The 14,182-nt window shown below is 55.5% G+C and overlaps 1 protein-coding gene and 2 long non-coding RNA genes across 3 annotated transcripts; 2 read left to right on the top strand and 1 right to left on the bottom strand.

The window, feature by feature from the left end:
• Positions 1 to 268: 268 nt before the first annotated feature.
• VSIG8 (V-set and immunoglobulin domain containing 8) lies at positions 269 to 8,501 on the bottom strand. The gene is made up of 7 exons (XM_012449710.3): positions 8,317 to 8,501; positions 4,669 to 4,847; positions 4,030 to 4,231; positions 3,685 to 3,906; positions 2,469 to 2,588; positions 1,847 to 2,042; positions 269 to 977 (listed from the first exon to the last, which is right to left on the bottom strand). The coding sequence occupies exons 1-7, from the start codon at positions 8,363 to 8,365 to the stop codon at positions 704 to 706; spliced, it is 1,242 nt and encodes a 413-aa protein (XP_012305133.1). The 5' UTR covers positions 8,366 to 8,501; the 3' UTR covers positions 269 to 703.
• LOC105715382 (uncharacterized) lies at positions 1,982 to 8,367 on the top strand. Its single transcript, XR_010340268.1, has 3 exons — positions 1,982 to 2,089; positions 2,335 to 6,782; positions 7,230 to 8,367. It is a non-coding gene; the product is annotated as an uncharacterized LOC105715382 (long non-coding RNA).
• LOC105715380 (uncharacterized) lies at positions 8,451 to 13,429 on the top strand. The gene is made up of 2 exons (XR_001107029.3): positions 8,451 to 12,259; positions 12,522 to 13,429. It is a non-coding gene; the product is annotated as an uncharacterized LOC105715380 (long non-coding RNA).
• The last annotated feature ends 753 nt before the right edge of the window (positions 13,430 to 14,182 follow it).

Below are 14,182 nucleotides of genomic sequence, written 5' to 3' on the forward strand. Positions count from 1 at the left end.
TCTATGATCGCTGATTTTGCAGTCATAGATATTCCGAGCTAATCCTTTTTTACTGTTTTCCTTTTCTGTGCACTTTGTATGTTGTTGAAAGGAGTAGCATTGGATGGATCCTTCCAGCTCTGACTGCCAGGGATCTAAGCAGGAGGAGGGAGGAGAGGGGCGGGGACGGGGCGGAGCGACAGAAGCAACCCTCCCCGGCCCTGGACAGGACCCTCTCCCCAACACCCCCGTGCCCAGCCTCCGTAGAACGCGGACAGCCACTTCGGACTCACTTCTCAATGCTTCTTTATTGTGCCAACACTGCAGCCTCAGAGCTCAGACCTCACACACAGAACAATTCGTCCAGACGGACCCCCACCCACCCGGCCCCCGGGGCCCTCTGCTTAGGCTGGGGACACCGGGCCTCCGTCCTCAGCCTCTCTAGGACACTGACTCGGCCTCCTCCTCCCTCCCTCTCCCCAGAGCCTTCGGCCCCGGGGAGGCGGAGAAGGCTCGAGATCGCCTTCCTGCGCCCTCGCCCGCCCCCTCCCACTTGTGGGGAGGAGGCTCTGCCTCCCGATGCATTTCCTTAGGGAAATGCCTTCACCCTCAGCCGCCTGGCGGCCTGGGGCGAGGGAGGTCGGCACCAGCCCCGACGTGTCCCCAGCTGCGGGCAGAGGGCCCCGCGCCCTCCTCCCGGCCGAGGCGCAGCCCGGCGGCGCGCTCACACCAGGAGACCGTTCTTGCACTGCGCCAGCCCCTCGGCACAGTCGGCCGGCTCCGCGCTCTTGACCTTGACGTAGACCGGGGAGGGGCCCGCTTCGCAGGCGGCGGCGGCGGTGCAGGGCGCCAGGGCCACGTCCTCGGGGCCACCGCAGGGCGGAGGCGCGTACTTGCGGCGCAAGGAGCGGCTGACGTTCTGCGTCGGGTACCCCAGGAGGTGGGTGACGCGGCTGCCGCACCCGCTGGCCTTGCACCCGGGCGCCACGGCGTCCTCTCTGTGGAAAACAACAGGCGGGCGGGTGAGCGGGCTGCTCCGCGGCGCGGCGTGGGCACGGCCTGGGCAGAGCCGGGGGCTCTTGGCAACCTCTGGTCTCCCGCACCTCCCTCCACCTGCCCTCGCCTCTCTCCCTCGGCCTCGACCTACTCTCCTTCGTGCTTCCTGGGCCGGCGACCCTGCAGCGGTCCCGGAGCCACCATCCCTATCCTCCAGACAGGGCTTGTCCGCTCGAATCTGGACAGCCCCGCAGGCAGTCCCCTCTAGGCCCCTCCAACCCCTTTCTGATGTTTCGCAGGGCGATCGTCTCTGACAGAGATCCAGAAGGAGCTGCTTTTCCTCTTCTTTCCTTAGCTAGCCCTTACCTTGCACGCGCAATCTCTCTCTTTCTCACCTCCTGTCCCTCAATCTTCTCCATCTTTCCCTCCATCCCCGAGGCATTGCAATCATTAGCACTGCTAGACTTGTTCTATTTTTATTTCTAGTTTGCTTCTAATATAAGTTATTAGCACTATTCTTATTATTAGCTCTTCTTAAATAATCATGTCAGACTTCTCACCGGCGCAGTACAGGGGAAACATGAAAAAACACAGGCCCTGCCCTCCAGGAGCTTACAGTCTAGACAAGACAGACAGGTGCAAGGCAGGAGGGAAATGGAGGGCAGGAAGCAGAGGTGAAGACGGGGGTGGGAGGGGGAGGGAAAAGCCATGCGTTGGGTGGCAGGTCGACATGCCGCAGTCCCAGCACTCCGTGGCGATGGCGGGCAGGGTTGGGGTGGGGGGCTCAGCCGGCCGGTGGCAGGCAGGAGTGAGGCGAGCAGGGCGCCGGTTCCCCGCCGCACAGCAGCATGCAGCATGCATCAGGTTTTACCTGATCTCACTAGCCAAGTCGCCGCAGGCCCCTCCGCCGACCCCGCCGCCGTTGCTGTAGCCGAAGGCACCGCGGGCGCCGCCCCCGGAGCCCCCGCAGCAGCAGCAGACGAGCCCCCAGATGCCTACGGCCAGGCAGCCCAGCGCCAGCAGAGAGCCCAGCACCGCGCCGATGATCATGCCTACACGCCGGGAGTCTGTGGAGAGAAGTGGAGGCCGGTCAGGCTTTCTCACAGCATGGCAGGTGCCTGAGGACCAGGACCAGGAGGTGCCAGGGCAGGGGTTAGTGGGAAAGAGGCAGAGGGACCCAGAGGGTCTCTGAGCCCTGGGAAACGCAGTGGGGAAGATATGGGGAGATGCATGTTAACCCCTTGTGTCAGCACGCTTCTCCCAGGGCTTCCAGCACGGCGCAGAGTGGAAGCTGTGCTGGGAAGGTGAGACCCCGTTCCATAGGGGTAATTGTACCCACTGATCTTGGCCCACTTGCAGGAGAGGAGCTGGGAGTCCCCACTGGCAAATGGATGGCAGTGGAAAGACAGAAGCAGCTGAGGCTCCGAACTAAAACCCAGTCACCTCCAGTTCAACCCTCCCAACCGCCCAGCCCCCAAGGCTGCTGCACCCACCTGAGACCTTGACCTCCACCACGCAAACACTGTAGCCCACGTTGTTGGCCACTGTGCACTGATACAGCCCATCATCTGCTCTGGAGATATCCTTCAACACCAGGTCCCCGTTGTTCAGGCCTGAAACTGAAGTGGAGAGGCCTGGTCTCTGAGAGCTCCCACCCCAACCTCAGTCCCTGCAGGGTGGGGGATGGGACACCCACTCTGGAAGAAGGGAAGACTTATGCATGTGTGTACGAGTCCGCGCGCGCGCGCACACACACACACACACACATTCACTCCACTCTCCAGGAGAGTCACCTTCCCCCTGCTGCGACACAGATGCAAGGAAGACCCCTCTCCCAGCAGCAAGACAGAAACACCATTAATTCACTCTGTGATCTTAGGGAAATAGGTCCCCTCTCTGAGCCTTGGTCTCCTTTGTGAGGACAGGATTAGACCAGTGGAACTCTAAGATCCCTCCTAGCTCTATTATTCTTTGGTTGAATATTTTCAGCTTCTGTACGTACTAGGAGCTTTACACACCTCTTCCTCTCCCATTTAATCCTTGCATGCTTATGAAAGGTGTATATTAGTATTCCCTTTCCATATATGAAGAACTCAAGGCACAGGGAGGGTAAGCCGCTTACCTTAGACTTGCAGCCAGTGTCCCTGCCAGGATTCAAGCCTAGCTCTGCCTGAGACTCTCTCCAAATTCGCCATACTGCTTTTGACTGACTCTCCACATTTGCCTTATCATCTCCCCTCAATAGCAGCTGCTAGGCCTCAGCGCCATGGTTCATGCCTGTAATCCCAGCACTTGGGGAGGCTGAGGCGGGTGGATCACCTGAGGTCAGGAGTTCAAGACCAGCCTGGCTAACACAGTGAAACGCTGTTTCTACTAAAAATACAAAAATTAGCCAGGTGTGGTGGTGTGCGCCTATAATCCCAGCTATCTGGGAGGCTGAGGCAGGAGAATCACCTGAACCTGGGAGGCAGAGGTTGCAGTGAGCCGAGATCGTGCCATTGCACTCCAGCTTGGGCAACAAGAGCAAAACTATGTCTTAAATATATATATATCTATAGCAGCTACTGGGGCAGGCACAGAAGGAGGGTCTCCCACAGGGGTTCCAGGTTTGACTTGATGCCAGTGATAACCCAAGGAAACCCCAAAAAGGTCCCAGAGCCCCTGATCTTCCACTCATCCCCACACTGCCCTCACCCAGTGCCCTCTCACCTTGGTTTATGGAGTTGTGGAAGGATTCCTGGTAGGACAGCTCAGAGTGGTAACTGTGCTGGGAGATGTAAGACCCAGCTCGATAGGGGTAATGGTGCCCACTGATCTTGGCCCACTTATAGGAGAGGGGCTGGGAGCCCCCATTGGCATAGCACTTCAGCACCACGTCGTTGCCATATGTCATGTGGCCTTCAGTCCAGCACATGGGCACTGCGGGTCGTGCTGCAAGGAGGCAGACAATTGTAAGCCAGGGCCCAGCAGAGAGACAGAGCCAGGCTCACAGCGACCAAGCTGCCCTTGGCTCTGAAGCCAGGGGAAGAGGAGCTCAGAGGAGTCTTGCCATACCTTGGACAGTGACCATGACCTTCCTGGTGGCCATGGTGGTCTTCTTCACCCGGCATTCATAGGTGGCTGTATCAGATACCTGCAGGTTCATGAGGTTGATGGAGGCATCATACTGGCTCGGGTCCGAGGCTGCAAAGCGGACCCTCTGCTGCAGATGGGGAAGGTTGCCATGGTTGATCCTCTTGTCCTGGTAACTAAGGAACTGTGAAGAGGAGAGGAAAACAGGTGGTGAAATAGGCAGAGCCAAGGAGGGCCATGTGGGTTTGGCTGCTTTGGGCAATTCGCTGAACTTCTCTGAGACTCTGTTTTCTCAACTGAAAAATGAGAATGATGATGCCTGATCCACTGACCTCTTACAAAACTGAGGAGATCAAACAGTTGGAAAAGTACACAGTCAGACTGGGAACTGTTTGAAGGCAGAGACTGCACCTTATCTTCCCTTTAGAATGGTGGGAGGAGGAAGACTGACTGGCTAGCTTAATTCACAACTGCAGAGCTCTTGTCCCCACTGCCCCATTCCCTGAGAGGCCTTGGAGGAGGTTCAAAGACTTAGTTTTCTTCTCCCCTTGGGATGTTGGCTGTCCAACAGGTAGACATCAGGAAGCACAGAGGAAGAAGATCCCAGTGCCCAGCACTCACCACGTTCTCTCGGTGGTGGGTGGGGTCTGAGTTGACCTGCATCCACTCGATATCCAGCCCATTGGGACCGTAGTCCTCAGGGTCCAGGACATAGGGGCAGCCCAGCCTCACATTATCACCTTCTGCCAGGTACAGGACCTCCTGTCCATCCCCGTTGATCCGCACAGCAGACAGCAGTGCTGGGGGAGGGCAGAGAAAATGAGTGGTAGGAGCAGAACTAGGGCTTCAGAAGGAGTCAGTATCATCCCTTCCCTTCACATCCGCTGTTCACTGCACCCAGAGGTCAGGAGTGCTTTCACAAAAAGGGCTGTTTTTAGTGGGTGTGTATCTGTGTGTGCATGAATTGTTATAGGCATGTAACAGCTACACGTATAGCTGTTATACATAGCTGTTATGTATGCTTATATGTATATATGATTGTGTGTATGCATGTATGAATATGTATACATGTACATTGTATGCTTATGACTATTTGTGGCTGCCTCTGTGTACTGTGAGGTTATTCATGTATATGACCATGTAGCATGTCTGCTTGTATATTTATGTGATAGTGTGGATGTGCTTGTGTGTGTGTGTGTGTGTGTGTGAAGGCATGTGGTACACACAGAGGTGTCGAATGCTCTGATGGAAGAGCCTGGCTGGTTAAATGTCACCTGTCTGGGCTGAGTGAGGTGCTCCTGTCCAGAGGCAGCAGGATGGTTACAATGGCTTCTGGGGCTCCTCTCCAGCCTGAGAAGCCAAAGACTGCGTGTGTCCATGTGTGTATGGCATGTGTGTACATGCGTGTGTATGATGGCATGTGTCTGTGTCCGTATGCCTCTGTGTGGTTCTGTACAGTGGTGTGTGACCATGTGAGGCTATGTAAGTGCTTAAATGTGACAGTGCGTGCTTGTGCATAACAGTGAGCAGCTGTGACCAGGAGCCTGGCTGTGTTCATGTGTGCTAGTGAGTGATGGTGTGTGCCTGGGACTGTGGCCACAGGTATCTGTAGGACAGTGTGACTCTTTCGTGACTACACAGCACTGTGGACTGTGTGTGCTTCCTTTTATGTGATTGTGTGGCTCACATGCAGCCGCCCCCACAAGCTGGCTCCCAGTGAGGCCCCGCCACTGAGTCAGTGGCAGGCAATCCTGGGTGAGGAGCCAGGATCCCAGGACCCAGGAGCTCAGGACTGAGCTCTTGTCCCTCCCTACCCTGAAGCCCCAGGCAAGCCTCTCCCCAACCGGTTGGACCTAGCGAGGGATAAGACCGGGGATGCGTAGCCAGGGCCCCGCCCTGGACACTCCGCTCTCCACCACCCAGTCTCTAGCAACCCTGCCTCTGCAGGCCCCACACCAGGCCTCACACACTCTCCGTCTGCATTCTTTTTTGAATCAACATGTCTTCTGGAGTCACAGCCCCAGGTCTCAGTAATCATTCTGTTCTATCATTCTGTGGCTCGGGACCATGTTTACACTTAGAGATCTCACACATGCACACACACAATTACACAGTCACAGGCAAACAAATCGACACGTGGCCCACTCTTACAAGCCTTCAAAATGCAGATACATACCTAGGTGGCCCCACCTTCCTATACACAGAGACACTATTAAATTCATACAGACACAGACACAATCTGCACACAAACACAGAACATACTGATTCAAAAGACACACCCACTGTGTGTTCATATAGTCCCTGTGTGTGTTCATTCAAGAACAGACATATCCAAGGAAGCCCTGCCAGGAAGCCTTAGCCTGGCTTCAGCGAGGCCAGCAAGGGCACTTCCAACACCCTCAACACCTCAGGGATCCCTGAACTTCCCTCCTGGGAACATTGGCTGGACCATCAGCCCTGTCCTAACCCGGCTAGACTCCAGAGCAGGCAGGCTGGCTGTTGGGGCTCTAACGGGACCTGGTGATGCCTCTTCCAGCCCCAGGCCAAGAGAACAACGGCTCATTCCTGAGATAAGGATCCTGCTGCCATCTGCCAGATCCTGAGGTGGCTCAAGGCAAGCCAGGGATGAGCCAGAACTCAGCTGAGAGCAGAGGCTCCACCCTGGAGAAGAGCCGCTGGGAGCACCCACGCAAGGAGGACTCTCTCCATGCCATAGGAGCCTGCCAGGCAGGAGGGTAAGCATCCAGGGAGAGGGGCTTGGGAAGGAGGGACAGGCTGGAAGAAAAGCACTTCCGCCCTGCACCAGGCTGAGAGCTTCGGGGAGCCTCACCCAGCTTTTCTATCTCCTTAGAAGTCTTCTCAACCTCCTCCCAAGGGTTCCAGACTTTCTGCACCCCTCCCTCTCCTTGGGAAGTTGTTCCTAGTGTCTCACCTTGATTCCTCTTGCTGGAGCATTAAGGAAGTGCTACAGGGAATGAGAAGGGAGAGGCTAGAGAGAGGGAAGAAAGGCAGGGTGGAAGAGAAAGCTGGATGGCAGACTTGAGGAGGGAGGGGAATGGGGGAATCACACAGCGGTGATTCTTTGCCCCCCACAAAAGCACCCAAGGCTGGCCATGCTTTACAGGGTGTCCTCTCAATAGTGATGCCTACTCTCTGCTTGTAAATTCTTTCTGAATCTTCAGGTGCTTCCAGAACTCCTGACCCTCCCTCTGGAGGTAAGGGAGTGGAGAAAAGGCAGCTCCAACTGAGGATATTGAAGCGTGAATGCAGTCAGCACTGAGTGGCCTCACACACCCATTGACGCACCACACAGGGGGATGTCCAAGTCCCCACAGCACAGCAGGAGCCTCCCAATTGGACTCCGCCAGCCCTGCTCCCACCAGACAGAGAGGGCTGCGGCTATCCTGCCAGAAATGTCATCATTCCCACACAGGTGCACACGCCCACACACTCACATACACATTCATGCTCACACAAAGGCTGAAAATGCACCCCACACACACACACTCCTCTTTCATGCCCCTTCATTCCAAATCCAGACCACAGGAGGGACTCAGTGATGTCGGCACACAATGTCCCTTGGTGGGACTTGCCACAACCTGGGCGGGAAGCTACAATGTCCAAACTTGAGCCCTGCTCTGCAGACCTGTCCTGGTGGGGTAAGAGGTTTCTGGAGTTGCCATCCCTGCCACCCTCAGGCCTCATCCTGGCATGGGGCACTATCCTGGAACTCTCATAGCACACGGGGCCCAGAGCTGAGCTCTCACTTGCCACAATGGAAGCAATCACTCAGACTTACACCAGCCTTAGTCTCTTGCCCTTTCAAGGCAAGTTACTCCCCTGCCCCTTGGGTCTGGCCTTGGAAGAGGTCACCCTGGGAATAGCACACAGTCTGATGAAAATTGATCCTTCCCAGGCTCCTCCTCGGCCCTCCTACCCCACCTCCAGCTCCCGCAGAGTAATCCCTGTCCTCCCAGGCACAGTACGAGCTTGCAGGGCACCTGCGCACATGTGCGAGCCTGACAGGGGACATGCAAAGATCCACTCAAAGACCCTTGCACCACAGACACCCACCCTGATCCTCAGGCACAGGCTCTCCTGGGGAGAGAACCCCTGGCAATACCCACATCCGGCTGCAGCAGGGCAAGGGTGGGCAACACCCCTCCAGGCATCTCAGGCAGCTTCAGGCTCCCCTGTGAGCCCTTGCTGCACTGTTCCTGCCCACCTAGGCTCATGCTGGCTGTCCCTGCCCCCTGCCCAGCCCCGTACCTGGGCTCAGGCACACGAGCAACAGGTGGAATGCTCCTCCAGCTCCCATGTCTCTAGGCTCGGTGTTTCCTCCGCCTGGGCTGGGTATCCCGTGGGCTGGTCGTGGTGGGTGTGAGGGGGTGGGTGGAGGGAGGGGGAGCTGAGGGCCCAGACACTGCCCGGGGTGGCAGGAAGGTGCAATGAGTGACCGACTGGGGAGCAGCCGGAGTTATTTCTATGGGAGGGAGGGGGCCTCGTCCCCGCCTTGGGGAGGAGTCCCAGGAACCCTAATTAGCAGGGTGACAGGGTGGCCTACCCAGGCATTACCCAGCCCTCACCCAAGCTCTTCCCTGTCCCAAGAGTGGCACAGGACAGCCAGCGGAACTTGTAATTAGGCACCTGTTAAACTTCACTTCCTCCTGGCCACATCCTCAGGGTGACAACATGACTGTTGTCATTTACAGCTTCCAAGAGCTCCCTTCACCACTCATTTGCTGCCTCCTTCCCTGGGGGAAATGGGGAAGAGGAAAGAGAAGCCAGGCTTGGGAGGAAGAGTGGCCGGGCCCTGAAGAGTTAATCCTGATCCCAGGCCATAGGGTTCCCCAGCAATATCCAGCCCACCTTCCCCAGAGGCCACAGGTCTTTTGAAGGGAGTCAGGCCTCCTGAGCTGAAAGAGGAGAGAAGGGGTGTGTGCAGGAACAGAGTCTCCTCCTGGCTGGCCCCTCTGGAACTGTGCTCCCCAGTCATACATGACTCAAGACCATCCCCCAGTGTAAGGGACCCCTGGGAGCAGGGGTGCTATGGGGGATCCAGGGTGACTGAGGGACTAGTGCGGGAGTGCTGGAGAGAAGAGTGCCAAGAGGATGAGGGGGGAGGGGGTCCCTGTGGAAGCGTGTGCACCCCTCAGCAATGTGTGTGTGGGAGGAAGGCAGGATGTCTCTCTGAGGACAGCTAAGCCCCTCTGAGTGAACTTCTTGAGGGATCGCTTGGTGTCCTGGCTTCTCTGCCCAGAAAGAGGGGCCAGGTCTTGGGGGTGAATGCAGTCTGAGTATTAACTGAGTCCTTAAGACCAAGGACCCTCGTAACCTGGACTGGTCATCAGGCTGACTAAGCCAGCACAGTTCTGGGTAGGTTGGCGCTGGGGTGGGGAGGGTCCTGGCAGGTGGCGGGGGGTGCAAGTGGAGGGCCCTCCTTGTTGGCTGGTCTAAGGGCGACAGAACGTGCCTGTGCCTATCTGGATTCCATGGTGGGACATGAGTGACCCCATTCAGTAGCTCGACTCCCTCAAAGGAGTCAGGGACTGTCCCCCTTCCCTACCGTGGGGCACAGAAAAGGCAGAGGGGGAAGAGTGTTGGGGAGAGTTACGGGGCGCAGGGATGCTGCCAGGGCCCATCACTCTGGGGAAAAATAAGACAGAACATTAAGGAAAACACAGGAGTCCACGCGTCTCTGCGTTCCAAACCCCTGCACCCAACTCCCAACAATGCCAACAATAACAGGGCGCTCTGAGACTTGGCAGATGTACACAATGAATATCTTTATTTCCTTATTTATTTTTAGGTTTATGGGATTTTCCTGCACCCTTTGAAGAGCAGGGATCATTATCCCCATTTTACAGATGGGCAAACAGAGGCCTGGAGAAACATAGGGATTCAGCCAAGGCAGCTGGGGCCTGAGTTGGGATACCCAAGTGCCCAGGCTGTCAGTCCAGAATGGTACAAAGAGAGGTCTCGGTGATCCTGTGGATTACCAGACCCACTCACAAACAAGAACCATGGAAGGTCAGGGTGAGTGGGAGGGAAAACAGGTGAGACCATGAATAGAGAAAGCAGTAAGGTGGTGGCTTTCTTAAACTGAAGGGCAGGCTTGGGATGTAACTGGGTTCTGGATGTGGGCTAATGTTAGAGCTGGGGTGGGGTTAGTTGAATTATGAATGAGGTTGAGGTCAGATTCGAGGTTGGGATTAGAGCTAAGGTTGGGATTAGGGTTAGAAATACAGCCAGAATTGAGGCTAAGGTTTATGGCTGGGATTTGTGTTACAATAAGGAATGGAGTTTTAGTTTCATTGACAGCTCTGCCTGGGGATACAGTCAGAGCTAAATCAAAGGCTGGGTTTAGATTGATTTAGGATTGGGGTGACCATTGGGTCAGAACTGAGCTTGAGACTCACGTTGAAATAGGCTACGGCTAGGTTGGAACATGGTTTAAAGACATGTAAGCAGCAGGAGTTGATGAGAATCGAAGATGAGGGGTTTTTTCTGATATTGACAGACTCGAGCCTCCATCTGCCTAATCCAGGTTTGGCTAGAATTTTCAACCCTTAGCGTGGGGAGACTACCAGTAGCACATGTTGACTGGGGTCTCAAGACTTCGAGGAGGAGGCCAAAGGTACACGAGCCCATCTAAGGGGTCTGAGGCCCCCAAATCCCATAGCGCATGGACCCTCTGAAGTCCTGCTCACTATCAAGCTCACCAGCTGGCCAAGCTCCAGGAAAAGCATTTGGGGAGGAGACGCAGGAAGCTACTGACCATGAATGGGGCTCTCCATCAGAGGGAGTCTTACTGGGTGGGGAGGAGGGGTGGTCTGCATTTGGAGTCCTTAGGAGACGGGAGTTGGGAGAAACTAAGGGCCTACATGCTCCTAGAACAGCCACTTTATGGGGCACCACATGGGGGTCCTTCAAAGCCTGAAAGGGCAGAGTGCCATTGTTGTTCCCCTTGACCTTCTGAGGCTTAATTACTACCTCCTTGCAATTTGAATCCTGTAAAAGAAGCTGTCAGCCTTCCAGCCCTATGCCCTGAGCCCTGCAGGGTTTTCAGGGCGGGCAGCGGTGGAGAGGCTGAGGATGGAGTGAAGGCACTGGGGTGTCAGCAGAGTTTCCATAGTACATGTCACGGTACCATAGTCCCCTCTCTGGGAGCATTCACAGTCTGTGATTCTCTCTGGGCCTTATCCTCAGTAGTGGAAGAGGGCCCCACTCCTAGGAAGACCCCATCCCAACTCCTCCCTCTCATTTTTCCCAACCCAGTCTCCACCCCAAACACCTCATTTCCCCACCCACTTCCTTTTCAGGTTTTCTAAAGGTCTGGATCTAGGAGACTACTGGGGTTCCCTCTGTGGCCCCAGAGAGAGAAGAAAGAGATTGGGAGAGATAGTGATGCGTTATAGGGCAGAGACAGAGACTGGGACAGAGACAGACAGAAACACACGTGGTCTAAATGGCCCCTCCAGAGGCTCAGAGGGAGACAGAGGAGGCAGAGGGCCCAGGCCATGAGCTGAGTCCCAACACCAATTTCCAAAAGGGCCCCTTGCTTTTTCTTGAGAAATCCATGACTCTCCAGGAAGAACGGCCCTGGTTTGGGTGGTATTAGCTTCTATTCTAAGACAATCACAGAAAATCAAAGACAGGCCTAGAAAGGAGTAAACAGGGAGATACAGGAGGTAGAAAGAGGCTGGACGGAAACCCAGGGAAGTCCAGAGACTGCTTCCAGGATGAGTGCATTTTTGGGAAGGGCAGGCAGAGGGCTTGGCCTGCCTACTCTTCCTCCAAAGTCCCTTTCACGGCAACTCCACCCAACTCCTCTAAGCCCTGCCCTCCTCTGCCTGGACCTGCCCACCCCAACCCCTCTCACTGGCCGCCAGACTCCCTGGGTTCAGGCTCAGTCAAGCTCCCCACAACCCCTACCTTGGCTGGCACTGCAACTTGACCCTTTCTAGGCTCCTCTCCACGCAGTCGGCAAGCTCCTCAGCCCCCTCTCCCAAGTCCCCATGCAGCCCAGGGCTCGCCCTGCAGCACCCAGGGAGGAGTTGTCCTGCAGAGGAAACCTCTGAGGCAAGACCCTGGGAACAGCAGCAGTGAAAGACCATGGATAGGCAAAGAGTCACAGAGAAGCCAAGGAGCCTTGCAGCTGCTGTCCATCCACCCAGCTTTCAGTGACGATTTGGAGGTGGAGGTCTGCCAGGTGAGGCCATGGTTGCATGAGAAGGGCAGGGGGATCAGAGGCTGCATGGGTGGTGCTGGGACAACATCGGGTTCTGGTTACAGAGAGGGATGAGATCGACGCGTGGGGTTAAGTTTTTGAGGGTGTTGGTTGGGTTTGAGACTGAGGCTCAAATCAAGGCTGGCAGGGAAGAGCCGTGAACACAGGTGACACAGGGACTCCCCAGGCCCTTGCTCAGGTTTCCCAAGCCTCAGTGGTTCTGACTGGTACACTTCCGGAAAAGCGGGATTCTAGGAGGAGCCTGGATATGCCCACATCTCCCCCATCAAGCAATGTCCTGAAGCTGACAGACTCAGAAGAGCAAGCAGTACACACACAGTCCCCATCAAGTAAAGGAGTGGCTGGCACTGTCACTACATCAGCAGAGCACAAGAGCAAAGGGAGGCAATTGAACGCCACCGACTGAACTGTTAGCAAGAAAATGAGTGGACGCACGAAGAAATCGCTTGAAAAGCGTGAGATGTGATTTCCTGATGACAGACCTGAGCAGAATGAAGAGACTCTGAAGATAAAGGTGTCTTCACCTCGCCAAGATCAGCCACATCCTGCAGAACCTCCATTCATTCAGCAAGCAGCCAGGCTTTACGCTAGGCCTTGGGGAAACGGCAATTAAGGAGACTCAGTCTCTATTCTTACAGAGAACCCCATCTGATGGGGAAATGGCTCCTGGCCCTCAACATGGTAAGCTGCAGTAATACGTGGGAGGCCCCTGGCCTAGTGGCAATGATGTTTAAGCCGAGATCTGAAGGATAACTAACAATGGTGTGCCAGAGAAAGGAGTAGGGGGTGGAGCCAAGTGGCCAGGGGAATATTTCTGGGCTTGGTAAGTAAACCAGGTCCCTGCCAGACACGGACTGAGAAGAGCAAAGCCAGGAGTGACCGCTGATGATTATTTTTTAACTGAGGAAGGAAGATCCTTGAGAACAGAACCCCCTGGGACCTTCTATCCAGAACACCAGAGCACCTCACAGGGATCAGAACCAGGCCCTTGGGTGGATTAAGTAACCAGAATTGATTGTCCTGAACCATGTGTCTGTCTGTTTACGGAGAGAGAAACTGATAAATTAATCCACGGGTCCAATGGGACTTTGACTTAATTTGTAGAAATAAAATTTGTTTTTGATTTTGTCATCTGGATTCCCCAAACACGTATCCACAGAGGGGAGCTGTGGTCCCCCTCGACCTGCAGGGTGGCCCCGGGCCTGCCCTGCCCCACTGGCAGTTGCCCAGGAACGTGCGTGGGACAAAGCTGCAGCCGCCGTGTGTCTCCTTCAGAGTCTTTCTCACGAAGCCCGTCCTGACCAATCCTCTCTGCCCTCTGTGTTTGTTTCGTGTTGCCTGGACACTGGGATAGAAGGCATCAAGGGGAAGGTGGTGCCACAGGGGCGGGGTTCAGAGCCAACACAGCTCTGCCAGGGCTGCAGGGACAGCGGAAGTATTACCTGGCGGGAGGGCAGCAGGCCCAGCCCAAGGGATAAAGTTGGAGATTCCCCACTTCTCCCAGTTTCCTCCCCTCAACAACCCCTCCCTGAAAAGTTCGGCATAGCCCTGTGTTTCCAGAACGACAGGCGCTTCCCCTCAGGGTCAGCCTGCACAGCCGCTGGGGTAGGCGGTATCTGAAGAGAGGCTGTGTGAAAAGAACCTGGCCCTGTCTTGTGTGGTCCCAAAGAGCAGAACTAGGTCCATGCATTGGATTCACAGGAAGACATACTGACTCAATATGAAGAACCTTCTGGACATCAGGGCTGATCTGAGATGGTTTGGGTTGCGTTTTGAGGTAGTGAGCGCCCTGTCTCAGGATGCACAAGCTCAGACTATCCAACCATTTGACTAGAGTTTACAAAGGAGATTCAAGCATCAGAGACTCTTTGGGGTCCCTTTCTG

This window comes from Aotus nancymaae, unplaced genomic scaffold, assembly GCF_030222135.1.
Source record: "Aotus nancymaae isolate 86718 unplaced genomic scaffold, 86718_ANA_hifiasm-v0.15.2.pri h1tg000108l, whole genome shotgun sequence".
Taxonomy (NCBI): domain Eukaryota; kingdom Metazoa; phylum Chordata; class Mammalia; order Primates; family Aotidae; genus Aotus; species Aotus nancymaae.

Coding starts and splice junctions, on each gene's coding strand:
- VSIG8 (XM_012449710.3), bottom strand. CDS start 8,365: ATGGGAGCTGGAGGAGCATTCCACCTGTTGCTCGTGTGCCTGAGCCCA. Junction 3,907..4,029: donor GGTCATGGTCACTGTCCAAG/GTATGGCAAGAC, acceptor GCCTCCTTGCAG/CACGACCCGCAGTGCCCATG. Junction 978..1,846: donor GACTTGGCTAGTGAGATCAG/GTAAAACCTGAT, acceptor TGTTTTCCACAG/AGAGGACGCCGTGGCGCCCG.